Below are 24,363 nucleotides of genomic sequence, written 5' to 3'. Positions count from 1 at the left end.
TCCGATGCTAATTTTTATAGTTTCGTGTTAATGTTGTGCCATGGAAACCCTTTTAAAAGCCTCGCCTCTGTCAGTGCGCCCCAGGGCAGCTGTGGCTACAATGTAGCTGCCATCACCAGTGTGTGTGAATGTGTGTGTGAATGGGTGGATGACTGATTGTAGTGTAAAGCGTTTTGGGGTCCTTAGGGACTAAGTACAGCGCTATACAAATACAGGCCATTTACCATTTAAAAGTCTCCCTGACTGTTACAACACCCATGTTTTAAAGCAAACGTACACCAACTGATGCATACTACGTCATAATCAATGACGTTCAAGTAAACGACATTTCCCAGAATGCGCCGCGGCTTCTAGTGACATCCACGCCACGACGAGCTGAAACGGTTATTTACGTCCCGATGTTACGAACTTGGTCCCCTGACCTGAGCTCTAACCACTGTTACACCTGAGTTAAGGCGCTGCCCCTAGTTTGTTGTCCTCCGGAGTCACCCCTGGACTGACGCCATAAGCCAGACCAGCTTGGTTTTCGGTGAGTCAATTGCTATGCTATCATCGGTTCCCACCAGGCTATTTGCGCGAAGGTCGCGCAGCCTGTCACCGTGCAGTCGCGTGCTTCAGACCAGCGCCAGCGGTGGCGCGTGCCAGGGCATCCGCGAGACTCCGGCGGAGGCCAAGCGCAACCCCATCGTGTCCACTTCCAGGGTCTCCAGGAGGGGGATTTTGGCTGAGGAGACTGCTGGAAACAGCGTGAAACCATCGATGCAGTACCACCACCTCGCCCCTAGATGGCTGTCCAACCTGGAGAATCGCCGCAGTTCCTGGGCGGCTCTGGCCAGCAGAGGTCGTAACAACAACCAGTACTGGGAGGAAAGCGGCGGAGACAGGGGAACAGGTGGAGGACCCATGCGGGCAGGAGTAGCCTCTGCCGGTGTCCTCTCTGCTGCGGCCGTGGCCTTCTGTCTGAAGAAAGACCCCGATAACAAAGGTAAGCTTATAATAAATTATAATCAGCTGACACTGATTAGAGACCGGCCGTTCATTAATTGTTTTTATAATATAGTAAATACTGATGGGACGATGTTATATGATATAAACTGGTCTGTAGAGTTAGTTTTAAACCCAGCTTGTTTTATTTAGTAAAATCTTTAGTGTAGTTAATGTTTTCTCTCTGCTTTTTCAATAACCAGATGATGCTCTTTTGGAAGCAGCAAGGACCAATAATGCGCAGGATGTAGCCAGGTAATACCCAAACATGAACACTTAAAAAAAAAAAAAAACATAGTTGCATTGTGTTTTAAATGTACGCTAATATATGCTGGCTCTAGATATTTCACACACCTGTAAATGCTAGAATGGAGGTGGCGTTAGGACCACCTTTATTCTTCAACACACCCTGAACTCTCTTAGGCAGCTTTCTTGTAATGTCTTTAAGTAGTCTTCAGGATTAGTCCTCCCGGCTTCTTGAAGGACTCTTAAAGCTCTTCTTTGGATGTTTTTGCCTTTTTGCTGTGTTCTCTGTCAGCATGATCCCACGATGTTGAGGTCTGGGCTCAGGGGAGGCCAATGCAGCCTCATGTCAGAGCCTACTACACCAAGTTTTACAGATGGCTGTATACACTCACTGCTGTACATACTGATGAAGATTTGAACGAAAAATATTATATTTAGATTCATCACTCACTCACACATGCTGACGCTGATTTTTTTTTCCAGTTCTTATGTAATTTTGCATAGCTGAGCCTTTTCTCCATGTTTCCCTTCCTTATGAATGGATTCTTGACAGCTGCACTTTCACTGAAATAATCAAACTGTGTTATCTTTTTATCTTTTTAAAGTGTTAAACTGCTTGTCTTAGGCCATGCCTTCACCTTATCTATATTGCTTTAAAACAACAAGCAGCCAGGACTAAATATTTACTAAATATTCATTATTTACTATATTTGCTATACTTTTGGCATGTGACCGAATGCATGGATGAGTGGTTTCCTACAAAAGAAATGTAAAAAAAAAAAAAAAGTATCACTTATGACCTGAAATGAACTCTGGTTTGATTATTACACCCACGTGTAAGTCACAGATCATGTGCATAGGGCAGTTTCCAGAACATCCACGGTTAACTCCTGTTATGAAAGCACACCTGTAGTTGTTGTCCCATCAGTAACCAGCAGGTGGAAGAAGAGCTCCACCTCTCTGTGTGAAAGTCTTCCTCTTGAGGGAATATTTGCAGTGTGGATGTTTGGCACTAACTTATGCTTCCTCATATCTTCTTCTTTCCTGCTGTGACCCAGAAATCAATTTGCCATCATGGAAAGCAAACATGAAGAAAGAACTGCAGATGCATCCGATGTGAAAGTCTCATTCAGTGTTGCCACGTACCTCCAATGTGGCACACGGCTTGATGCTTCATAAACCCAAGAATTACTCATTTGGAAGCTTAATCTTCTCCTTCCTCACTTATATTATAATATTTCCCTCCGTCGCATCTTCAGTGGCATAAAATGCCAGTGAAGGAAACCGGGGAGGCAAGTTACTGTAATAAAAATGCCCTCGGACACTTAAGACTCCCTGCTTCCAGTGTGTCTTGCTCGTTTGTTTTTTTTCGCTGTGATTTTTAGGCTCTTTAAAAACGTGTTTCTCTGAGATTTGTTTTACTTCAGAATAATGTAAAACAGAAACATTAGAATAATATAAACACTTGCTCTGAACTTGATCCTAAACTTAGTCCTGGCAATGTCCTGCACACAGAGGGTTAGGTGGCAGAAATGGGTATGCTACATAAAAGAAGGTGCATGTATTAGAGCCAGACTTCTATAATGGCTCGTTCTCATCCATCTCATCGATGGTGTTACATTAACAGGGTACAGAAAGGAGTATCCGATAGATAAACCTGAACATTATTATGAGAATTTATTCTTCTTCAGATCAAATTCTTAGTCTTTAACCTTTTAGAGGCTGTTGCTGTTCAGATAGATGTGTTGTTGTATTGTGCCTATGTTAATCATAGTAATTCATGTGTTTCGGCTGTTGTTGAGTATTGGTCTTCAGGTCCATGTACTTGAGCGCATGCATACCTGTGTGTATCGATGCATGCCCCCATCTGCATGCTCGGGTTACCTGTACACATGTGGCAGATGGCGAAGGTGAGAGTGCAGCGAGACGGCCAGTTAGCAGGTCACAGATGTGTTAAGTGCTTTGGTCGACTCTTTAGAAGTGGTTGAGTGTCAGGGTGTGTCAGCTGAGAGGCAGCAGGGAAATGAAGAGCGTCCATTTTCACAGAATGGATGGTTAAGAACTTGGTAGCGTTTGGCATGATAGCAGTGTTTAAAATAATGCTTAATGCTTGTTGGTATGTTTAGCCGATATATATTCATGCATTCTTAGTTGGCACCATATGGCAACCATGTAGTGTTATTTTTAAAAAAACAAAAACAGTGTGACGATCGAAAACTGATATTTATATTTGGTGCTAATGTTTTCTTTATGTTTCAATATAAATGATGTCAGGGCATGTTCAGCCATTTGTTGGGTAGGACATTAGAGAGAGAGAGAGAGAGCGCAGCGTGGCATGCAGTGCAGCTGTAGTTTGACTATTGTGGTTAAACATGGTTACAATATTTTTCACTTTTAAACTAGTTTTTTAAAGCCAGCGACACAAAGTGCTTTGGAAAATGTAGTTTGTTAACAAACTGGTGACGACAAATACCACGCCACACCCTGGACTCTATAGAAGGAACCAGAATCTGATGGTTGGTATGAAGCGGACACACAACCCTTCTTCCAGTAACAGAACTAAAACGGCAGAAAATCTCAGAAGCTGAAAGAAATTAACTTTAGGTGGCAAAACTCCAGTGAGGTGTGCATTCAAGGAATGTGGCAGCAATGTTTCAGTGTATGACTTCAGATTTGCCTGTTAAATTGGTAACAAAAACAACAACAACCCTTTAAATCATACTTGAAAGTAAACACTTTCAAGAACAGACCCAGTCCCATGTAGCTTATCACTTATATCAAATAAACCACTCTGCTTTTTCCATCCACTCTTGCTATGTCATTATTCTCATATCAAAGTCTTTGTATTTTTTCAAAGTCAAAGGAGCTTCTCAGTTTGTCCGAATTTAAAATGGGGAAAGTAAAGTTCAGCTGCAGCTCTTACGGCTTACCCTGATTGTGCATGCAGAGCAGGCAGTGAAAACGGAGACTGAGAGCATCAGTGTGAGTGCAGACCAGACTGAAGCCGCTGTGTTGACTGTAAACAGGGACTCTGTCTGCTCAGCACCAGAGACGACAGCCGGATCCCTTACATACGCTTATAAGGACTGCCTGATGTTATAGCCTCGGGCAGAAAACTCAACACACACCTGGCTTTAACGTGCAGATATATTAAGTGGTGCAGAAGGCTTTGGATAAAAGCAGGATATGTGCTGGATTTATTCTGGTGTGCCCCAAAAAAGAGACTATGCTTGCAGCAGCTTGCCTCCCATATTTCTTGTTTTGTAGATTTCATTTTGATCTGCATAATTTCCCCTAGGTGTGCATTACTTAATCTTACTTCTGTTCCTTCAGCATGGTACGTGCTTTAGAGAGAGAAAGAAAGAAAATGCTACAATATCGATTGCAGTACTACATGGAGCTTCTGCTACAGGCTGTTAACGGTGAGACTGAAGTAAAAATAAAACCACTTTCTGCTTCTTGTTCCCATCAGGCTGTTAAAAGAGGGGGTGGATCCGAATCATCGCCACCGTCTCGGCTGGACCGCTCTCATGGTGGCTGCTATGAATCGACAGCACAGGTCTGTGCGCGCCTGCTTCGCCGAACAAGTCGTGTTTTGAAACTTCTGAGGCGTTACATATGCAGCAGCGGGTTTGGTATCGCGCAGCTGCCGCATTAGTGCGAGCATATGCCATCCTCGTCCCTGCTTTGGTTGTTACAGTACGTCATCAGAAGTGCAAAGTGCAGCTTTCAGACTGACAGACGGTCTTTACCCGTTCCCCCATTTCTCTGTCCAACAAATTAAATTAGCCTCCTGGCCCCCAGAACACACAGAATACAGAGAGGGGCCGAGGTTGAGGCCGGGCCAAATCCAATTTACAGGCCCTTTTTTTCCTTCTCACTCGCTCTCTTTACCCGGTCTGTGTGGTCACTTTTTTGTTAATGCTTCTCACTCTTAAGGCCCTTTATGTGAAATCTGAATATTAAAATGTTTTCAGATGAGCTTACTTTCAGTCCTGTTCTTGCTTGCTTGCATTTTTTTTCTCCAAGTTTGAACTTGTGTCGCAACAAATTGAAACTTAACGAATAAATCTGTGATCACAAAGCTTAATTGGTTACAACTTTCAGTTTTATATTGATTTCCTTTTGCATTATATTAGCATGTTCGCTTATAAATCTTGAAGAAATTTATTGATCACGAGAGCGACAGAAAAGTAATTTGGCAGTAAAACGAGGGCACTATAATTGTTTTATCCTGATTGTCTTCTTTTTATAATCGTTTGAAGCCAAAATGGTAATTGAAATTAGAATTTGATGAATCACTCGGAGCTGATCAGAGATGAACACGGTCACATGATCCTTCAGCTGCGACTTTAACGTTGTGTATGTCGAGTGATCGTATCCATGGACCTTTTTATTTTTAATGATATGTGTCTGTCTGTGCGTGTGTGTCATGTGTTTTTTGGCTACGTGTGTGTGTGTGTGTGTGTGTGTGTGTGTGTGTGTGTTATGAGTGCTATAACTCAGCCAGACAGTGACACTCCTCTGTGTTTAATCCCGTCTTCCAGCCCCCCAGTGAGCAGTCACTGCTGCAGGGAAGACAGAACATCAGTTCACACACATCAGTCACAAACACACAACCGTCCACTCGTAGAAACACGTGCGCACACACATGCACACACGGGCGAGGAGACCGAGGGAGTTCATACCAAATATCTTACAGGCCAACTGCCTATTACTCAGCCACACACAACTTTATTTGCAGCCGTTAAGTGAAAACACAGGGAACATCACTCACGGACGCGGTGTAGCCTGTAGCGAGAGTGTCACCGTGGCTCTCGCTGTTGAATTATTCTGCCCGTCTCTCTCAAACAGTTGTGTTTATATTTTCCTGGGCCAAAAGTGATAATTGTGTTTCAAGAGGACATTTCAGTGGGAGCTGTTTCTAGATGTAGTGTCCACCAGGCAGGTCAAGGCGCGGCTGCGTGAGGGGAATCAGGGGTGGAGCAGAGGGGGGTGTGGGTGTGTAAGAATTAAGGGTGAGACATTTGTGGTGGTGGGTGGAGGGGGCGTGTGTTTGCTTAGCTTTGATGTAGGGCTAAATCAGGGATGCGCAGGGCCTGGCTCTCTGTTTGCACTCTTTAACACACAATGCCCATCTCCATCGCTCTTTCTCTCCCTCCATCCCTCCCTCACGGCATTCACGTGCACAATGAGCGCTCAGCCAAGTATAACGCCTGTTGACCGTTCCGACCTGTCGGCCGAGTGACTCGATGGGAGGGAGGGCGACGGAATCGAAGGGAAGAACAGGGGTGAAGGAACGGGAGAGAATAACCTGGCAGGGGAGAGAAGGCATTTAAGTGGGATTATAGATTTGAGACCAAGATTAGCTGGACTCAGCAGGGCCTAATGAAATATAATCATTTGGCCATCATGATCGTAATGGTAGGTAGTCGGGTTCAGATAACACATATGGGGTTTGTTATTAAGATCTCCTTACGCTGTCATATTACGACTGTATTCGCTAATAATATAATATAGTATTAAAATATAATTAATGGCACGTTTTCAGGATATTGCTCTATACTATACTCTATAACATTTTCATGTTACTATTTTCAATATGTGTACATACGTTCTTCTCTTGTGTTTTGGTAATAAAATAGCTGTAAATAAGAAGATTGCCATCTTCTTTTCTACTATGAAATGATTAAGTGGTTAAACCTGAAGTGGAAAACATAATACTTAAGTTGTTTTTAAAGTGAATAATAAGTCTCGGTAAATGCTTTAGATACCAGCCTCTAGAGTCCACTATTTCCTGACTAAATAATCATATCGTAAAGAATCGGGTACATTTAAAAAAGGAAAGAAAAAAAATTAGAGGTACAGTGAACCTTGCTTTCCAGCATCTTTCTGACCCCAGGTGGACACCGGGTGAGGTGGGGTGAGGTGAGGTCCAATGTCTGGGCCAGGTGGTCGCAGACATGGTTGGTCAGTTTGGCTCAGGTGTCTTTTATTGCACAACGGAGGTGGAAGTGTCTGCTTCCTGTCTTCCCTCCAGGGCCGGATTGGAAACTAACACCATCCCTCTGCGGAGACACCGATCACCTGCTGGTGAAGCAAGGCTACAGTTATAAATTTGTCAGCTCTAGTGTGTTGCATAGAGAGTAATGGGAAAGAAAAATGGTGTAGCATTGAGATGATGCCATAAATGGATTTTCAAGTGTCCGAGCAAGATGCCGACACCCTGTTTGCTTAAGGAGCAGAAAGGTAGTCATTAGCTCAAGGATCTCTGTAAAGGGGACAATAAAAAGATAACCTGGATGAATCCTTTATATTTGTTTGAGAAGAACACGAGCAATAAAACATCAGGATATAACCAGATGGCTCAGTCATACAGAAAGGTTTGGGGGCATAAAACATTTTTCTTGTTTTATCCACAATTATTACACAATTAAAATAATTCTGTAATAATTGTGGATATTATTTTTCTTTCTGTACATATTGGACTGTATCAGAAAGTCTGTAAACTGTAACTTTTTGTCCATTTCTGTTGAAAAGGGAGCTTAATCTAATTAATCTTAATTAACCACCTCTGGATGCCTTCAGTTAGGCCTCAAATTAGTGCTGCAACTCTCCTCCCAAATAAAGTTAGTCACTTGATCATCAGTTGATTAGTAAAACTATAAACTGTTTTTAAAAGCTCATTAGTTTTAGTACCGTCCTGTGTAATTAAATCTCCCTTTCTTTCATCTTTTTAGCTACTCTCCCTCCTTTCATCCAGTCCTCCTCCTCCTTTCTCCTCCTCTTCTTTGGAGTTTTCCTCCTTTTTTATCTCTCCGTGTTTACCTTTCTTATGCCATTAACTCTTTTCAGACCATCCCATTCCTTCAGTCAGTCCTGCCCAGCCTCGTGTGACCAACCTCAGTTTGAGTTTGTGCGTTTCTGTACGCGTCTCACAGGAAGCATCGACGTGTTTGTAGAAGTGCTTGCAAGGGTGAAGGGGAAACCCTCTGTGGGTCATACCCCACCCCTCCACAGTGATACAGTAACAATAGGGGATCCCACCCCCACCGACACCACCACCACCACCAACCCTTCCGATTGTCCTTTATACCCCCCTCAGCAAGGTCAGACACAAAGACCTGGCCAGAATGTTCTCAGCCTCGCTCTCCCATAGCAATGCACATGATGGAAAATAGACTTTCAACCTTTATGTTTTTAACTAAAAGGTTTGTAAATGTTTATATTCCATGCTGAATATTTGCATGCCTCTGCTTCTCAAATGATGTGCTCCTCTTACTTATATCTAATAGTGGGTTAAGTAAGCCTGCTGGTCAAATAAATATAGTGACTCGTGCTGTACTTCAGTCTGTTGTCAGAGATGCAGCCTTTTATATTTTAATCAATATCTGCTTCTAAATTTCTGCTAAATATATATATTTTTAAAAACCTGTACTTTTGTTTATAATGCCACAAATAAATAAGATATTTAATTTCAACTGATCTTATATAAGAGTTAGTTTCACTCGTCCAGTCTCATTTTAAGAGCACAGGTTCTCCTAGCAGGGCTTCAGCCTGTTACATAGTCAGCTCCACCTCATCCTCCTATGAATGGTCATTTTACTCTATTTAAGCCCTTTCAGGCCACTGCCACAACCATTTAGCTGTAAGCGATCCATCTCTCCCTCCCAGGCCACATTACGTGGTCACAGGTTTAATGGCAGAAGCATCAGCAGCGTACCAGCAGGGTTCATGTTTCGGCCACCGCCTCTCTCTCTGTCTCCCTGTGTTCACCGACTAGCTGGCTAGTTTTTGTGTGTACATTTGTGCTCATCTGTGTCTCAATGTGAAAGCTACTGCTTGCCTTCACAGTGGACTAAGTGTGGGTTTATGCAATAGTGTGTCCTGCAGACAGGGAGACCTGAAACATCTGACGGGTCACAGTGAGTGGTGTTGCCGAGGTACTCCTGTTTGTTCTATAAGGCGGTACGCTCCAATGAAGGCCTACACACGAACACCCACCCGGTTACACTCCCCCAACGGTGCCGGAAATGGGGTCCGACCCCTGCCCCCTTCAGTGTGCACATATGTACATGTTACGAGGCCGACAAATGTGTAATGAAGGAGAGATAGAAGGAAGTGACTAGTGGGGTGTATCCACCATAACGAGACAGAATAGACTGGTGTGAATCAGGCGAAAGTGTCACAGGCAGTCGAGGAATTGGATATTTGCGCGTGATCTGTTTATGAACCGTGAGGAAACTTTGTGTAAAGGTCAAGGTTGTATTTGGTGACGCGACAGAAGCAGAGCTCTGTTCATGAGTAACAAAACATTTAATTAACAGATATTGTGGTCAGTGGCAAGTGTTGCAACTGCAGCAGCTGATAAGATATGTGTGCGGGCTTGTTAACATGTCATTGGTTACATGCGTGACGCTGCCGATTCAGAAACACTTTGACATCCACCAAATAAGAGGAAACATACAAGCTGCTGCAAAGCAATAAATACCGCTTCAAGGCAACGCTTGCACACTTTTTGGATGGAGCACGTCACAAGTGTGTTTCACATCCAGTGTGTGTGCTCGTCCTGTGATGCCACCTTGTGAGTCTGTATGTGCTGATGCAGATTTATCTCCACATGTTTTTAGCAAACAGAAAGATCTAATTCTAGTACATCACACACAGTGAGATGAAGGGCGTCCCACACTTCATGTAGAGGTAACTGTCTCTTTAATAGCTCTGAGAGTATCAGACCGTTCTTTGCCTTGTTCCTCCTCCTTTTTCCTCGTCTTTGTCCTCTTTCTCTTCTACTTCCTCCTTAAATGCCGCGTTCATCTCCTTCTCCACTGGCTGACTTCTTCTTCTCCACCTTCTCCTCCTCTGCCTCCCTTCTTTTTTTTTCTCTCCTCCTGTTCCAATTCTGTCTTTTCCTTCTTTTTGGTTCCTCCTCCTATATTAACGCCTTCTTCTCCTTTTTGTTCTTCACCTTCTTCATCTCCTCTGGCTCCTTGTTCGTTGGCCGTGTCCTGCTCGACTTCCTCCTGCTTTTCCTCTCCCTTTTTTCCTCCCCCACCTTCTTCTTCTCTTCCTTTTGGCTTCCTCTCCTCATCCTGTACTCCCCCAGCCTTCTTCTCCTCCATTTCCTCTCCCACCTCCTTGTCCTCCTCCTCTGCCTCCTCCTCATTCTCCTTCTTCTCCTCCACACTTTAGGAGTCGTCACAGGATATCATCTGCCTCCATCTCACCCCGTCCCTTGCTCTCTTGTGTAACACCTACCATCCTCTACATGTCTTCCTCACTGCATCCACAAACCTCCTCTTTCCCTCCTTCCTGACAGCTCCATCTTCAACCTTTATTGGTACCAAATATAAAGTTAAAACACGTGACAATAATAAAATAAAAAAACACCACACATTCTGACAGATGAATTTTATACACATCACTGACCCCCTAGTCTTTGTCTTGATTTAGGCACTACTTGCTTTGATTGTCCCAGATATTCCTATGAAAAAGAGACAATCCATAAAATCTATGAAAGTGTTGATCAGACATCTGAACCCAAAGGCGCATTATTACTCTTTGAGAAAGAGAGAGAGGGGGGGGGAGACTTCCCAAAGAAAGGAAAACCTATTTTAAAATTTGTCATCCTCCTAATGTGGAAATAATTATACGGACAACAACAAGCCAAGAAAAACTGGCATCCACCGCATGAACACTGAAATATTATGGTGTTAAAGCTCATCTGTGTGCATGTCTGCGTTTATTTAATACAAGGTTCTGGGTGTGCGGACGTGTTTTTAAACGTGTGCCTCTGTGTTTTGTTGCTTTTCAGCGTGGTGAAAGTCTTACTTGAAGCTGGTGCCGACCCAAATGCCGGTGATCACTTCAACAATGTTTACGACACATCACGGGAGAAAGGGATCCACTCACTGGAAGGTGAGGAGGGGGGTGGGAAACGGAGAGCAGAGTTGTTATATTACACATATGAACCCAAAGCGTGTAAACCAAGTATTATGAGTATAATTTGCATAAAAATTTGCATTTATGTACATGTTTGATTCTTTGCACATTATTTGTTTTATTTGTCCTCTGACGAGTGGTGTTTTTTTTTCTTTTGTATTTTTTTATTTGCTTGTCTTCTGAGCTGTACAGTCTCTCTCTCTCTCACACACACACACACACACACACACACACACACACACACACACACACACACACACACTTTACCCCCCACCCCTCCAGTCTGTGTTGGGTTTCTGCAGACATATTTATATGGGATATGTATATTGCAGACATTTATATGGCTGTCAGGTTTGGGTCCGCGTGGGGCCGGCGTAGCGTGGGGAAGCGTTTCCCAGACGCACACTGATGGATGGGCTAGGGGGCCCTGTGCGACGCTTTATTGGGTTAGCTATGATTATCCCGCCTTGTCTCTCACACACACACACACACACACACGCGCGCACACACACTGCAGAGAGCTAGAGAAAAAGAGTGGGATAGATAGAGGGAGGGAAAGACTGATGAAGGAAGGGAGAAGGAAAAGAGGGATGCTCTGAAAAAAAGACGTCTAGAGATGGAGGAGAAGGAAGAAGATGCGGATGTTTGAGGGAGTGATGGAGAGAGGGAGGGATTGAAGGAAATGGGTAGGATGATGAGGGAGGGAGAGGAAGTCAGGAAATGGATGAGACAAAGTTACTGGGATAGAGAGAGCGGGGAGGGAGAAAGAGGGTGCAAGCGATGAAAGGAATTGATGGACACCAAGGAGGAGAGGAAGGAGGCGGGAAGAAAAAATAAAAATGGATGATGAAGGAGTGGCACGAGATGAGTGCTGTTATGAAAAAGAAGTAAGGAGAGAATGATAGAGTATCTCCATTATTAGTAAGGAGCAAAGCAAGAGAGACCCTAAAACACAACTCGCATTATTGCTATCGTGTCGGACAGTTAAGCTTAAATCTGCTCAAATGAACAACTATTCCAAAGCTGGAAACAAGAAAGATAATTTTATAAAAGCAATGTTGTCTTCGTCGCACTTTCTGGAGTCTTCCATTGTCTGTGGTTAGATTATAGGAAGCTCCCCCGGATTTCGATGCTGTAACGTTTAAAGCCAAAGTAGTTTGTTATTCATTGTAATATCTTTTTCAGGTCCAGGGAGTATACGGTGTTCAGCTTCATGTAATAACTATCCTATTTGCAGCTTTGAGGAATTAGTGCATTTCCTTAAATTCATCTTAACTCTAAATTCACTAAGACTGTCTTTTCTTTTCTTTTCTTTTCTTTTAACTTTAATATTGGTGTAGAGAAGTATTTAAAATTAAAATTTAGCAGCAAATGAGTGATTTTCCCAGCAGACTTTTTGGTTTTGTTTTTATTTTATTGTATTTTGGGAGCCAACCTGTGCACGTTCTGCGCAGAAAAAGCAGCTTGTGGTTCTAATTGTTCTTCCTCCTCTGTCTCCTCGTGTCCGCTCTCTGCAGTCTTGGTGTCCAGAGAGGACGAGTTCAGCAGCAGGCTGAGCAGCAGGGCTGGTTTCCGTGGCTGCACAGCGCTTCACTACGCTACGCTGGCCGACGACCCACGCGCTGTACGCATGCTGCTTGAGGCTGGTACGTTACCGCTCCCGAATCATTACAACCGTCCCATCACTGCCCACGGGGGGCCTCAGAGTGTCAGCGTAAGAGAAGTAAAGGTGATGACAGATGCAGCAGCCTCCATGTGTTTTGCTTTGTTGCTTTGCAGTCTGATGCCTTACAGGTGCAATTTTTAATAGAGAATATCTTAGGTATTATTAAAGTCAAATAACTGCCAAGCTGTGTGGCAGTCTCCACCTTTATTTTATATACACTCCTCAATCCTGCGCACCCACTGTACAGTGGGCGGAGGATTTTAGTAGCTCTTACCTAGGTGAACTCAGTCTGCCTTTCCTGAGGCTACACTCTGTCAGCCTCTGCAAACACAGCTGACAGATGATAGTGTCCACTGGTGGGAGAAGTTTGAGTTGTTTGATCTCAGTTTGACAGTTTGCTTGTTTCGTCTTCTGTGGAGGTGATGTTTCCAGGCACATTGTAATATAATAGTTCCATATGTTAGCGTCTGCTGTTGCGGTGGCTAATGGGAATCTAAATGAATAAAGATGTTTGTAATCATACCTTTCAGTGGTCTTGATAAGTCAGGTCAAATGGCACTTTAATTATCTAAAGAGGCTTTTAAATGTAAATTTGCAAATTCTTACCTGAACTGTGACATTCTGTTACAGTTGGGATTGAGTGGAAAAAAACAAAACATTTTTTGGTTCCCTTTGTCCAACTAGACAAAATCTAAACGAGTCACTATCGTTAAAAGTAGGCGGGGCAGTTAATGTTTCATTTCATGAGCAATTTTACCTTCCAAAAACGACTTAAGTGAGATAATTTGAATAAAATGATCATTGTAATAACTTTCTTTAACTGTAATCCAGATTCACTCCCTGCTGTGGGACGTTTTCTTTTTTTAAATGTTTTTTTAATTTAGAATTATAAGTCAAGTTAAATGAAATGTACATCAAATGCACTATTTTTCAAAGGTTGATGAGTAGTAATGTTGACCAAATCATTTGTGGTGATGGCTGCCTTTTTGTTGTTAATGTAATTATGGTAATCTGATATTAAATGTATGTAAATAGTTAAATCGCAATTTCTCGTAGAAATACATAATGCAAGACCCTGAATATATGCAAGTTTGTTTACTGACAGCTTAATTCAAGAGTAACAGTCAGTTTAAGACCTTTTTACTTTGATTATTAAACAGAATAGTTCTCGTTCCGTCTTTAAAGCTAAAAGCAGTTTCACCTCCACCAGCTTTTCAGATATCATCACTTGAACGCATCCCCTGCGACTGATATAAACAGCATTACAAAACTCATTTGAAATTGATTACTTCTCTGCTTCCTTTGCCCCACCCCCCCGTTACACTCACACCTGCCGTTGACTCAGCGCCACTATTACACACACGCAGACCCTGGAGGCAGAGTATCCCCCCTCAGTTTCCAGGCGAGCAGCTCTTAAACAAGCTAGGCCTCGTTGAACTGTGACCTCCTCGCAGAACATGCCCTTGGGGTAGCTCCACAAGCACAGGGTGTGTGTGTGTGTGTGTGTGTGTGTGTGTGTGTGTGTGTGTGTGTGTGTGTGTGTGTTAGTGCACTCAGGCCCCCATATGATTAATTAAAGTATTCATATTTTCAAGTACGATTTCATCCATCTGATATTCTTGTTTCAGTGTGTGGATGCCTTTTTTCCCTCTTTTTCTTTTTTTAAACTTGCATTGGTGAGGTTGTTGTTTGTTGTCGTCTTTTAGGTCGATTAGGCTTTTAATCTAAAAACACTCCATTTTAGGATCACTCTACGCTCAGTGAAACGCACACACGCAGATGCACAGGAGCTTGTATTAATGTCTTGTTTATGTTTATGATGGATGATGCATCTGAAGCTCTGTCAGCCTGTCTCTCCCGTCTCACCCCTGCCTCTGTAAGCACTCCGTACGCTTAAACAAATCACCTCAACTAACTCGATCAAATGTTCTGCAGACGCATTTTTGAATTAAAAAGGTAAGAAATTTCACGAAGCAGAGACATTTGTTTTAGGACAATTGGATTAAAGACGGGCTTGGTTGTCGCTCGCCCGGCTGGGCCTGTGCAGGGTTGGCGCCACCATCGCTGCCAATAGCATTTGTGGCATCACGCGCCCTCAATCACATGTTGCCGTGTATCTGTGATCCCGTGCAAATGTGAGTGTAATTAGTTTCTTGTGCATGTTTCATTGTTTTTCCTCCTCATACGAGCTTCCGGTATCCTTCTTTCCTTTAAGCCATTTTCCATTCGTAGCATCCTATCCATCTTTTTTTTTCTTTTTTACATCATCACAAAAAAAAATCTTATGAACTGTCACAGCTTCAGGACATCTATGTGGATTTTGGTGTGTGTGTGTGTGTGTTCGCTATTTTGTGCGTCATCTTCCTTTCATGTATGTACACACTGAGCCTTGTTATTTCCCTTGTGTTTGTGTTCATCTGTGTAACTCTACTAGCTGTGGGTTTGCTCTTTTGGCCTTAGCCGGCCCTCCACTCACATCTCCATCCATCACAGTCTCCAGGCCCACCCTCAGGCTTCACTTCGCCACACAGTCCCTCACCCTACCTGCAGAGGCTCTCTAGTTTCTCCACATCGGGCCTGTGGCCAGGGGCACTGAGTAATGGACAGCTCTGTAGGTGGTAAGAGGCCAGAGGAGACAAACATGCTCGCAGATGCACACAAAGACACACACACACACACACACACACACACACGCATGCATAAAGACCAGCAGGGGCTCTCTCCCACCAGCTGCACTGAAAGAGAGGGAGGAGGAAATGGGAAAGAGGAGGGCACTCCTAATAGGCATAACTAAAGCACTCCTAATGAAGGGATCGTGTGTGTGTGTGTGTGTGTGTGTGTGTGACTGTTGTTAGTGTTGATCCTGTTATAAAGTGCTATGGCCCAGAGGGTTGGCCTGATATTAAAGCCCTAAATGATGCTATTTATTATGTCTGGTGTTGGCGCGTGTGTGTGGTACTTTATTGCTTTTCGGCCTCATGTTTTTTTTGGGGGGGGGGAGGTTGTGGCGTATTGTCAGGATTGATGGCTTCTGAGCAGGTCACGAAATTTAGGGGTTTATCGATAATCATCACAGTGATTATTAGTCTCTGCGGCCAGTGCTCAGAGCAATAGAGCAACAATCACCTGTACTGATTACATAGTTTGTTTGCTTTTTTTTTTTTTCTGTGTTCTGAAGAAAAAGTTCAGATGGGATTTCTTGTTCGTAGTGGGCCGTACAGCATCACAGTACAGAGTACTGAAGTTACTAATGTTGTTTTCTCTCATGAGTGTCAGTCAGTGTAGACCGAGCTTCTTATAAAGACTGAGACTGTTAAACACTGACTCATCACAAACCCATTTGACTCTCAGTGGCAGAAAGAAAATCAGAAGAAATCTATAAGAAGTGCAGCATTGTGTTCATTACTGTTGAAAGCTGAATTCATCTTTCACTTCATCAATTTTTAAAAATTTATTTCATTTCTGGTAAATATAGTTGGAGCTTGGTGATGTTTTACTAGGAGTAACCCTTGAAGCTCTTCTCTGAACTGAGTGGTTTCAGTCATGTTTTTTTTCAGGCCTGCTTATAGAACAAATGACTGTGTGTGCATCAGAAGTTAGTGACTGTGCTCTCTCCTACTCAGCAGCTACGCTTGGAAAAACCCAGAAACTCTTCTTGTAGTTGTCAAGTAACGTTTTTATTGAGTTGTGTGTGTATCTATACAGGGAGTGCAGAATTATTAGGCAAATGAGTATTTTGTCCACATCATCCTCTTCATGCATGTTGTCTTACTCCAAGCTGTATAGGCTCGAAAGCCTACTACCAATTAAGCATATTAGGTGATGTGCATCTCTGTAATGAGAAGGGGTGTGGTCTAATGACATCAACACCCTATATCAGGTGTGCATAATTATTAGGCAACGTCCTTTCCTTTGGCAAAACTGGTCAAAAGAAGGACTTGACAGGCTCAGAAAAGTCAAAAATAGTGAGATATCCTGCAGAGGGATGCAGCAGTCTCAAAATTGCAAAGCTTCTGAAGCGTGATCATCGAACAATCAAGCGTTTCATTCAAAATAGTCAACAGGGTCGCAAGAGGCGTGTGGAAAAACCAAGGCGCAAAATAACTGCCCATGAACTGAGAAAAGTCAAGCGTGCAGCTGCCAAGATGCCACTTGCCACCAGTTTGGCCATATTTCAGAGCTGCAACATCACTGGAGTGCCCAAAAGCACAAGGTGTGCAATACTCAGAGACATGGCCAAGGTAAGAAAGGCTGAAAGACGACCACCACTGAACAAGACACACAAGCTGAAACGTCAAGACTGGGCCAAGAAATATCTCAAGACTGATTTTTCTAAGGTTTTATGGACTGATGAAATGAGAGTGAGTCTTGATGGGCCAGATGGATGGGCCCGTGGCTGGATTGGTAAAGGGCAGAGAGCTCCAGTCCGACTCAGACGCCAGCAAGGTGGAGGTGGAGTACTGGTTTGGGCTGGTATCATCAAAGATGAGCTTGTGGGGCCTTTTCGGGTTGAGGATGGAGTCAAGCTCAACTCCCAGTCCTACTGCCAGTTTCTGGAAGACACCTTCTTCAAGCAGTGGTACAGGAAGAAGTGGTAAATGGCCTGCATTTGTATAGCGCTTTTCTAGTCCATAGGACCCCAAAGCGCTTTACACTACATTCAGTCATCCACCCATTCACACACTGGCGATAGCAAGCTACATTGTAGCCACAGCTGCCCTGGGGCGCACTGACAGAGGCGAGGCTGCCGGACACAGGCGCCACCGGGCCCTCTGACCACCACCAGTAGGCAAACACGGGGTTAGTATCTTGCCCAAGGATATTTGGCATGCAGCCAGGATGCAGCCTGGGATCGAACCACCGACCTTCTGATTAGTGGCTGACCTGCTCTGCCACCTGAGCTACAGCATCCTTCAAGAAAAACATGATTTTCATGCAGGACAATGCTCCATCACACGCGTCCAAGTACTCCACAGCGTGGCTGGCAAGAAAGGGTATAAAAGAAGAACAACTAATGACATGGCCACCTTGTTCACCTGATCTGAACCCCATTGAGAACCTGTGGTCCATCATCAAATGTGAGATTTACAAGGAGGGAAAACAGTACACCTCTCTGAACAGTGTCTGGGAGGCTGTGGTTGCTGCTGCACGCAATGTTGATGGTGAACAGATCAAAACACTGACAGAATCCATGGATGGCAGGCTTTTGAGTGTCCTTGCAAAGAAAGGTGGCTATATTGGTCGCTGATTTGTTTTTGTTTTTGAATGTCAGAAATGTATATTTGTGAATGTGGAGATGTTATATTGGTTTCACTGGTAAAAATAAATAATTGAAATGGGTATATATTTGTTTTTTGTTGAGTTGCCTAATAATTATGCACAGTAATAGTCACCTGCACACACAGATATCCCCCTAAAATAGCTAAAACTAAAAACAAACTAAAAACTACCAAAAACATTTAGCTTTGATATTAATGAGTTTTTTGGGTTCATTGAGAACATGGTTGTTGTTCAATAATAAAATTATTTCTCAAAAATACAACTTGCCTAATAATTCTGCACTCCCTGTAGGTAGGTAGGTAGGTAGATAGATAGATAGATAGATAGATAGATATAGTGCGGAAAGAGTAAAACTTCCTTAAAAAAAGTACTTTCAAATATGTAAAAGTTAACCAAAATTCAAAGTCTAGAAACTTCCAAGTACTGTTTCCAACTCTTTTTTTCCCCCTTACTATGTCCTATTCATGATGTCAGAGCAGGTATCCGTAATATGAGCATTTTTGGGTGTGATCACAGCAGCCTCGCCCACCTGCTATCCAAACCTGATATGAGGGACCGCACCAAATCTAAGACGGTGATTTATGTTTTATTAGTTTATTTTTTGAACTGTGACTGCAAAGCTAGTCCAAGAATAAAAATGTCACTAGAAATGAGTCCAATACATCCACTTTAAATCTGCTACAGTCAAACATGAAAACTCCTCTAAACTAATGACAAATAAACGAAGAGCACAAATTTGATGGAGTAGTCATTCACCTTAAACAAATCTGAGTCCCAAACTGCTTCCTCCTCTAAAAAGCTGTGTGAGCTGTCTTAACATTTAATTTTCCATCCACATATTATGCCCTGAAACATTCCCACAAAGCAGAGCAGGACATTCACCTATCATAGACCTGAACAACACATTTACATTATTGTTGTCCCTCTTTCTTACAGTAGGGGTGCTTTTCAAATATTAAATGTTGTACTCTTGTTGTTCATAACCAGGACAATCCAATTAGATATTACGTGGGGTTTTTTGTTTGGTTGTTTTTTTTTTTTTACACAGTGTTCTTACAGTTACTTGTTCACACGGAGGCATGTGTGTGTTGAGTTTACTCTGGTTAGTGAGTGGTAGCACAGGTCAGGGCAGAAGGCACTGCTAACCACCCGCACTGACAAGCACAGCACTGTTCAGCCCAGGCTGGCACACTTCACTCGTGCTGTGATATTATCTCCTCATTCCTCTGTGAAATGTGTCATCCACTTGATCCTGCTGTGTGTGGGTGTGTTTGTCCCAGTGGCTCCAACCTCCAGCAACCTGCAGTGAGTATTTATAGATCATATATAATAGTCCAGGGTGTTGGTGTGCAGTTGTATGGTTATTGGCACGCGTTGCAGATATGAAACCCCCTACAGAGGCATTGCATCGCCCCTCTGCTTCACTGCAGTGACCTCTGATCCTTGTGACCTCTCACCCCTAGCCCAGCTTTTTCGATTGACGATAGACCCTCCTGCTGAGGGAAGTCTGTGCATATTGTTGTAGTACTAAAAAATTTCCCCCCCTTGAAACCTATGCTGATTTGGTTTTAGTTTATGTCATTCTCTAACTATAAAATTTGTTTGTTCCTGTCATACAGGTGCCAGCCCCCTGCAGACCAATGGTGTGGGACACACAGCACGGGCCTATGCTAAGGAGGGAGAAGTGAGCACTTTGCTGCAGGAGTGGGAGGGCAAGGTATAACACATAAAGGATATGCAAAACTGCATAACTGCAAAAAAACCTCCTTTTTGGTTCCCCGATGTGGATTAACAGCAGTTAGGTCATTTTAAAAAACAAACAAACAGTGCCATGCTCCCAGATGTAGTTGTTTTCTTTAGCCTGGTGTGAACAGCTCAGCACATTTCTTGCACACAGGCCGACGCTCCACAGGAGGTCTGTGTCAGTCCGCTTTGTGACTGACAGGTGCTTTGAATATTAAAGTTGTGAAAGCTGGTGGAGGTTAACTGGGGTTAAAAACACGCAACAAAGCTGCGTCATTGATCGGCGCATATCATGACATGACAGACTGGCTAAAGTGTGTTTAAGCGAGTTTTCTGGTGTATGTATGAAAAAGTCTTGGATGTTTCATAATGTAAAATGGAAGCTCACATCATTTACATCTCTGAATTATCAGAATCGACTTTATTGTCCAAGTATGAGGAGACATACAAGGAAGTGGGGTCTTTTTTTCTTTTCATAAGTGCAAACAGTCAGTTGTGTTAATCTTCCGAAACATGATAATGAAATGTGCTTTACTCGAACTATGGCGCATCTCATCGTTGGGATGTTTTTACTCTGACTCCAACAGTGAAGTCAAACTCTTTGGCAAAGAGTTATAAGCTAAATCAGGGGTTGGGTGCACAGAAAGTGCTTATTAGCGCTATGAAAGCCAGTACAGAAACCTGTTCTCCTTTGCCAAATGCTTTCAGGATAGGTCATTTCAGGGTTTTTTGTTTGTTTTTGTTCTTTAAGACATAATTGTGACGTGAAAAATGTGGTTTGATATTGTTTGGAAAGTTTGGCAGTGCTGAGATTTCATGGCTTCTGCCCGTCACTGCTCAGCTCTTGGTATTTCACAGGTGTGTAGCGGTAGACGTGAGGTCTGGCTTTTTCTTAAATAAAACTCGAGTTATCCGTAGTTATCTACCGACTTGACAGCAGGCTGGAGCTAAGCAAGATGGAGAGAGAGAATAAACAGCCTGGCTCCACTGCAGGGTAAAAACCTGGAGTCTAAGGAGACAAAGAGAGGAGGATAAATGAGTCGTGGGGTGGCTGAGAGAAAGGAGGAGAAACCAGGGGGTGTGAGCAACGCTAAAAGAATAGAAGAAGGAGAGGAGGTGGAGAGATCAAGCTAAATCAGCAGAGGAGAGGAAATGGGTGTCAGAGAAATGGAGGTAGTCTGATAAAGAGGAGAGAGACGGGAAAGCAGATAGCTGCTTCGAAGTGGAAAATATGTTTCTAAAGTGTCAGGTGAAGGTAGCGTTACAGTAGTGAGATATGTAAGATGAAAGAAACACATTTTAAATGTTTGATTTCTCACTTAAAGAAGTATGGCTCCTAATCCTTGAAGAATATTGTATTTATTTTGCAGATTTTCTTACATAATTAATTACATAATCACATTTTCGACAATCAGTAAACAGTTCTGTTTATTTACCGAGTAGCTAAATATGAAACTTGGCTTGCGATCTAAATAAAGATGTAGATGATAACTTTTCATGTTTGACATTTTTATAATAGCATTTCTATTGGGTTTAATTAAACGTGTAAAGGCTAAAATCATATTTATCCCACAAAGATTTTACAGCCATACACACACAACAGTCTCTGCTGTTAGACTCTTAAATAAGAAATAATTCCACAAAGAAAAACCTTCAACCTAGAAATGAAAAAGAAACTGATGTAGTTGTATCTATATGAGATTCTTATTTAGAGGTTTTTTCAGTTATATTCAGGGATACCAGGTAACGGTAATAGCAGATACACTTATTTAGCTCCTTGTTAACATAATTATTTGATCAGCCAATCATAACGCGGAAGCTCAATGCCTTTAGCCATGTCAAGACGACCTGCTGAAGTTCAAAATAAGCATCAGAATGAGGAAGAAAGGGGATTTAGGTGACTGTGAATGTGGTGTGGTTGTTGGTGTCAGAGAGGATTGATGGAATTGATGCTCTACTGCGAATTTTTTTTCCACACATACATATTTGGGGTTCAAGTCGTCCAAAAAAGAGAGAATATCCAGTGAGCATCAGCTCTCTGTTAGAAAATACCAAAAGCCAGACTGTTTTGAGCTGATGGGAATGCAAGAGTAACTCAAATAACCATTCTTTACCAGAGAGGCGTGAAGAAGAACATCTATGAATGCACATACGTTGAACCTTGAAACCCCTTGATGGGCTATAGCAGCAGAATACCAGTCTGGGTGCTGCTAGTGTCTGCTAAGAACAGGAAACTGAGGCTACATTTCACACTGGATCACCAATACAGCAATAGAAAATTAGAAGAACAATGCCTGGTCTGGTTTTCTCAGACCAGACGCAAAAAAGTCTTAAGGAGTTTAAGATATTTAATTCATGCTTTCTTAATGAAGATCCCCAAGTTTGCACAAAGGGGAAAATTAATAACACTAACAACGTGAGCAGGAAAAGTGACATGCCCCACTGGCTAGGAGGCGATGATAAAGAGATGGAGAGGGACAGAAGCACAGCCTTTGTTTGTTTAAGAGCTGCTTATTCATTTTCACTCCCTTCTCTTCCGGATTCATTCACTCTCTTCTCCTTTTCTTTATCTCCACCTAGTTTCTGGAGTTACAGGCTCGACGAGAGGCAGAGGAAAGGAGGAGGTTCCCCCTGGAGAGGAGGCTGAAGGAGCACATCATTGGACAGGAGGGGGCCATCAATACGGTGGCTTCAGGTAAACCCGCAGATACTCCTGAGTGAGTAAATACACAAAAATACAAAACATCACTGCCTTTATTTCACTTTTCTTTGTTTCCTTCAACATATTTACGTCGAGGAGGGCGACTCCTCTTACATCTTTCTCCTGTTCTCCTGCCTTTTCCACCAGCAGTAGGCGGGTTCGTACAGACCTGCGGAGGCTGTAATTGGTTAATTGTGATGAATGAGCTGTCTGTCAGGCGTACACAGGTGCTGTGTGCGTGTGTGTGTGTGTATTTGTGCGTGACAGCTGAAGAGGCCAGGCTTGGAGCCGCCAGTTAACACGATTACAGAGAGAGGAGACATACTACAGACCCCCCCTTCTCCTCCTCCTCGTTTCTCTCCAGCTTTCTGCTCGCCCCCCTCTGTCTCTGTTCTTCTCTTTCTCCATCATCTCTATCTCTGGGTCTCTTGTTTTTGATCTCCATCTCTCTCCTTCACTCTCCTGTCCTTTCCTTCTTCCTCTTTGAAACATTAATGCACCTCCTGAATCTCCACTGTTTGTCCTCAAACACTACTGTTGGGGATGGGCAAACAGATGTAAACAAGAGAGGATGGGATGGGCGAAAGAATAAAAAAAATATAAAACTAAAAGATACAGGGACACGATGGGAGAATACGGGGAAATATCTGAGAACCAGAAAGCTTGTAGCTCTGACAGAAAGACAGAGAGTGTGTTTAGTGCTTAGAGGAAGGGAGGGAGGATGAGTTAGAGCACAATAACACAACCGACAGTAAAGAGCTGATATTACACCAGGCATCCATGGAGGCCATGTACTGTATTGATCTGCAGATGAGTTTGTGGGAGGGGGGGTTGTGAAAGGGTTCTGCAGCAGGGAGAGAGGCTGTGTGTTATTTTTATGATGTTGGACATTTTCTGTTTTAGATTTGTGAAAATAATTAACTCATTCCCAAAGCTAGAAACTGATATTACAGTCTATAACACATTGGAGAGAGCAAATACTGCAGAGTTTATAACCAACAAGGGAACAACTTTCATCCCTCTCCAGACCTCCGTAACTCTAATACTTCATCAAAAAAACAACACAAACTACAGATATGAGACAAACTACAGAGCTGTCTGTAAAACTAAAGACAGTAGTTGTTACAAGTGTCAGAAGGGGAGGATAGTCGTGGGACTTGTAGTCTTTGGCAAGGCGATGAATGACTGTTGTTATCACGAAAGCCGTACAAGACATCACCACAGAGAAATAGGAACAGCTTATTGATCTGTGTAGTGATTGATCTGTGTATTGTAGTGAATATATATCACACAACCACACACACAGGGAAAAAAACACTCAGAGGCAGATACAGATACAGAACCTACTAGAGCACACACAACCTCGTGTGCAGCTACAGTTTGTAAAGGTGAGCCGAGCAGAAATCAGTCAAACTCTTGCCAGGAGGAGGGAAGTAGATATTTAGAGATGAGGAGATGACTCAGGAAAGAGAGATGCACTGCAGATAAGAAGATAAATGGGAGAAGGATGTAGAGATAAAGAGTGACCAGGCTATGTGTCTGCAAATACACGCCATATCCAACATTTTAATGCGCAATTACTGGTTAAAAATGTAGAACTTTCATGATTAATCAGAAGGCAATTTTAGGATTAACCCAGGGTTTTCTGTATTACTGTAGTACATCACCATGGTAACCTATGATGCAAACCTAACCTGCACTGGAACAAGTTGTGCTCATGATTAGTGATCAACAGTTTCAACAAGCTTCAAATGGGCTAAACTTTATTGATATAGTAAATCTTGTCCAGTCTTGCTTAAAG

At 42.9% G+C, this 24,363-nt stretch overlaps 1 protein-coding gene across 1 annotated transcript in view; it reads left to right on the top strand.

Moving 5' to 3' along the window:
• The first annotated feature begins 335 nt into the window (after positions 1-335).
• The window catches only part of clpb (ClpB family mitochondrial disaggregase), a 36,760-nt gene continuing 12,732 nt past the window's right edge, over positions 336-24,363 (top strand). The window contains exons 1-7 of the mRNA XM_086260985.1: positions 336-985; positions 1,188-1,239; positions 4,703-4,789; positions 11,045-11,148; positions 12,690-12,818; positions 19,738-19,835; positions 22,442-22,556. Coding sequence (XP_086117111.1) covers positions 544-985; positions 1,188-1,239; positions 4,703-4,789; positions 11,045-11,148; positions 12,690-12,818; positions 19,738-19,835; positions 22,442-22,556 — 1,027 coding nt within the window. The 5' untranslated portion in view covers positions 336-543. The remainder of the gene's footprint in view (positions 986-1,187; positions 1,240-4,702; positions 4,790-11,044; positions 11,149-12,689; positions 12,819-19,737; positions 19,836-22,441; positions 22,557-24,363) is intronic.

Source organism: Aulonocara sp. 'chitande type north' Nkhata Bay, linkage group LG14, assembly GCF_057382095.1.
Source record: "Aulonocara sp. 'chitande type north' Nkhata Bay isolate Kocher_YH1m ecotype deep benthic linkage group LG14, A_spYH_male_GT1.1, whole genome shotgun sequence".
Taxonomy (NCBI): domain Eukaryota; kingdom Metazoa; phylum Chordata; class Actinopteri; order Cichliformes; family Cichlidae; genus Aulonocara; species Aulonocara sp. 'chitande type north' Nkhata Bay.
The sequence above is the reverse complement of the archived record's forward strand: the minus strand, read 5'-3'. Positions and strand labels throughout refer to the sequence as shown.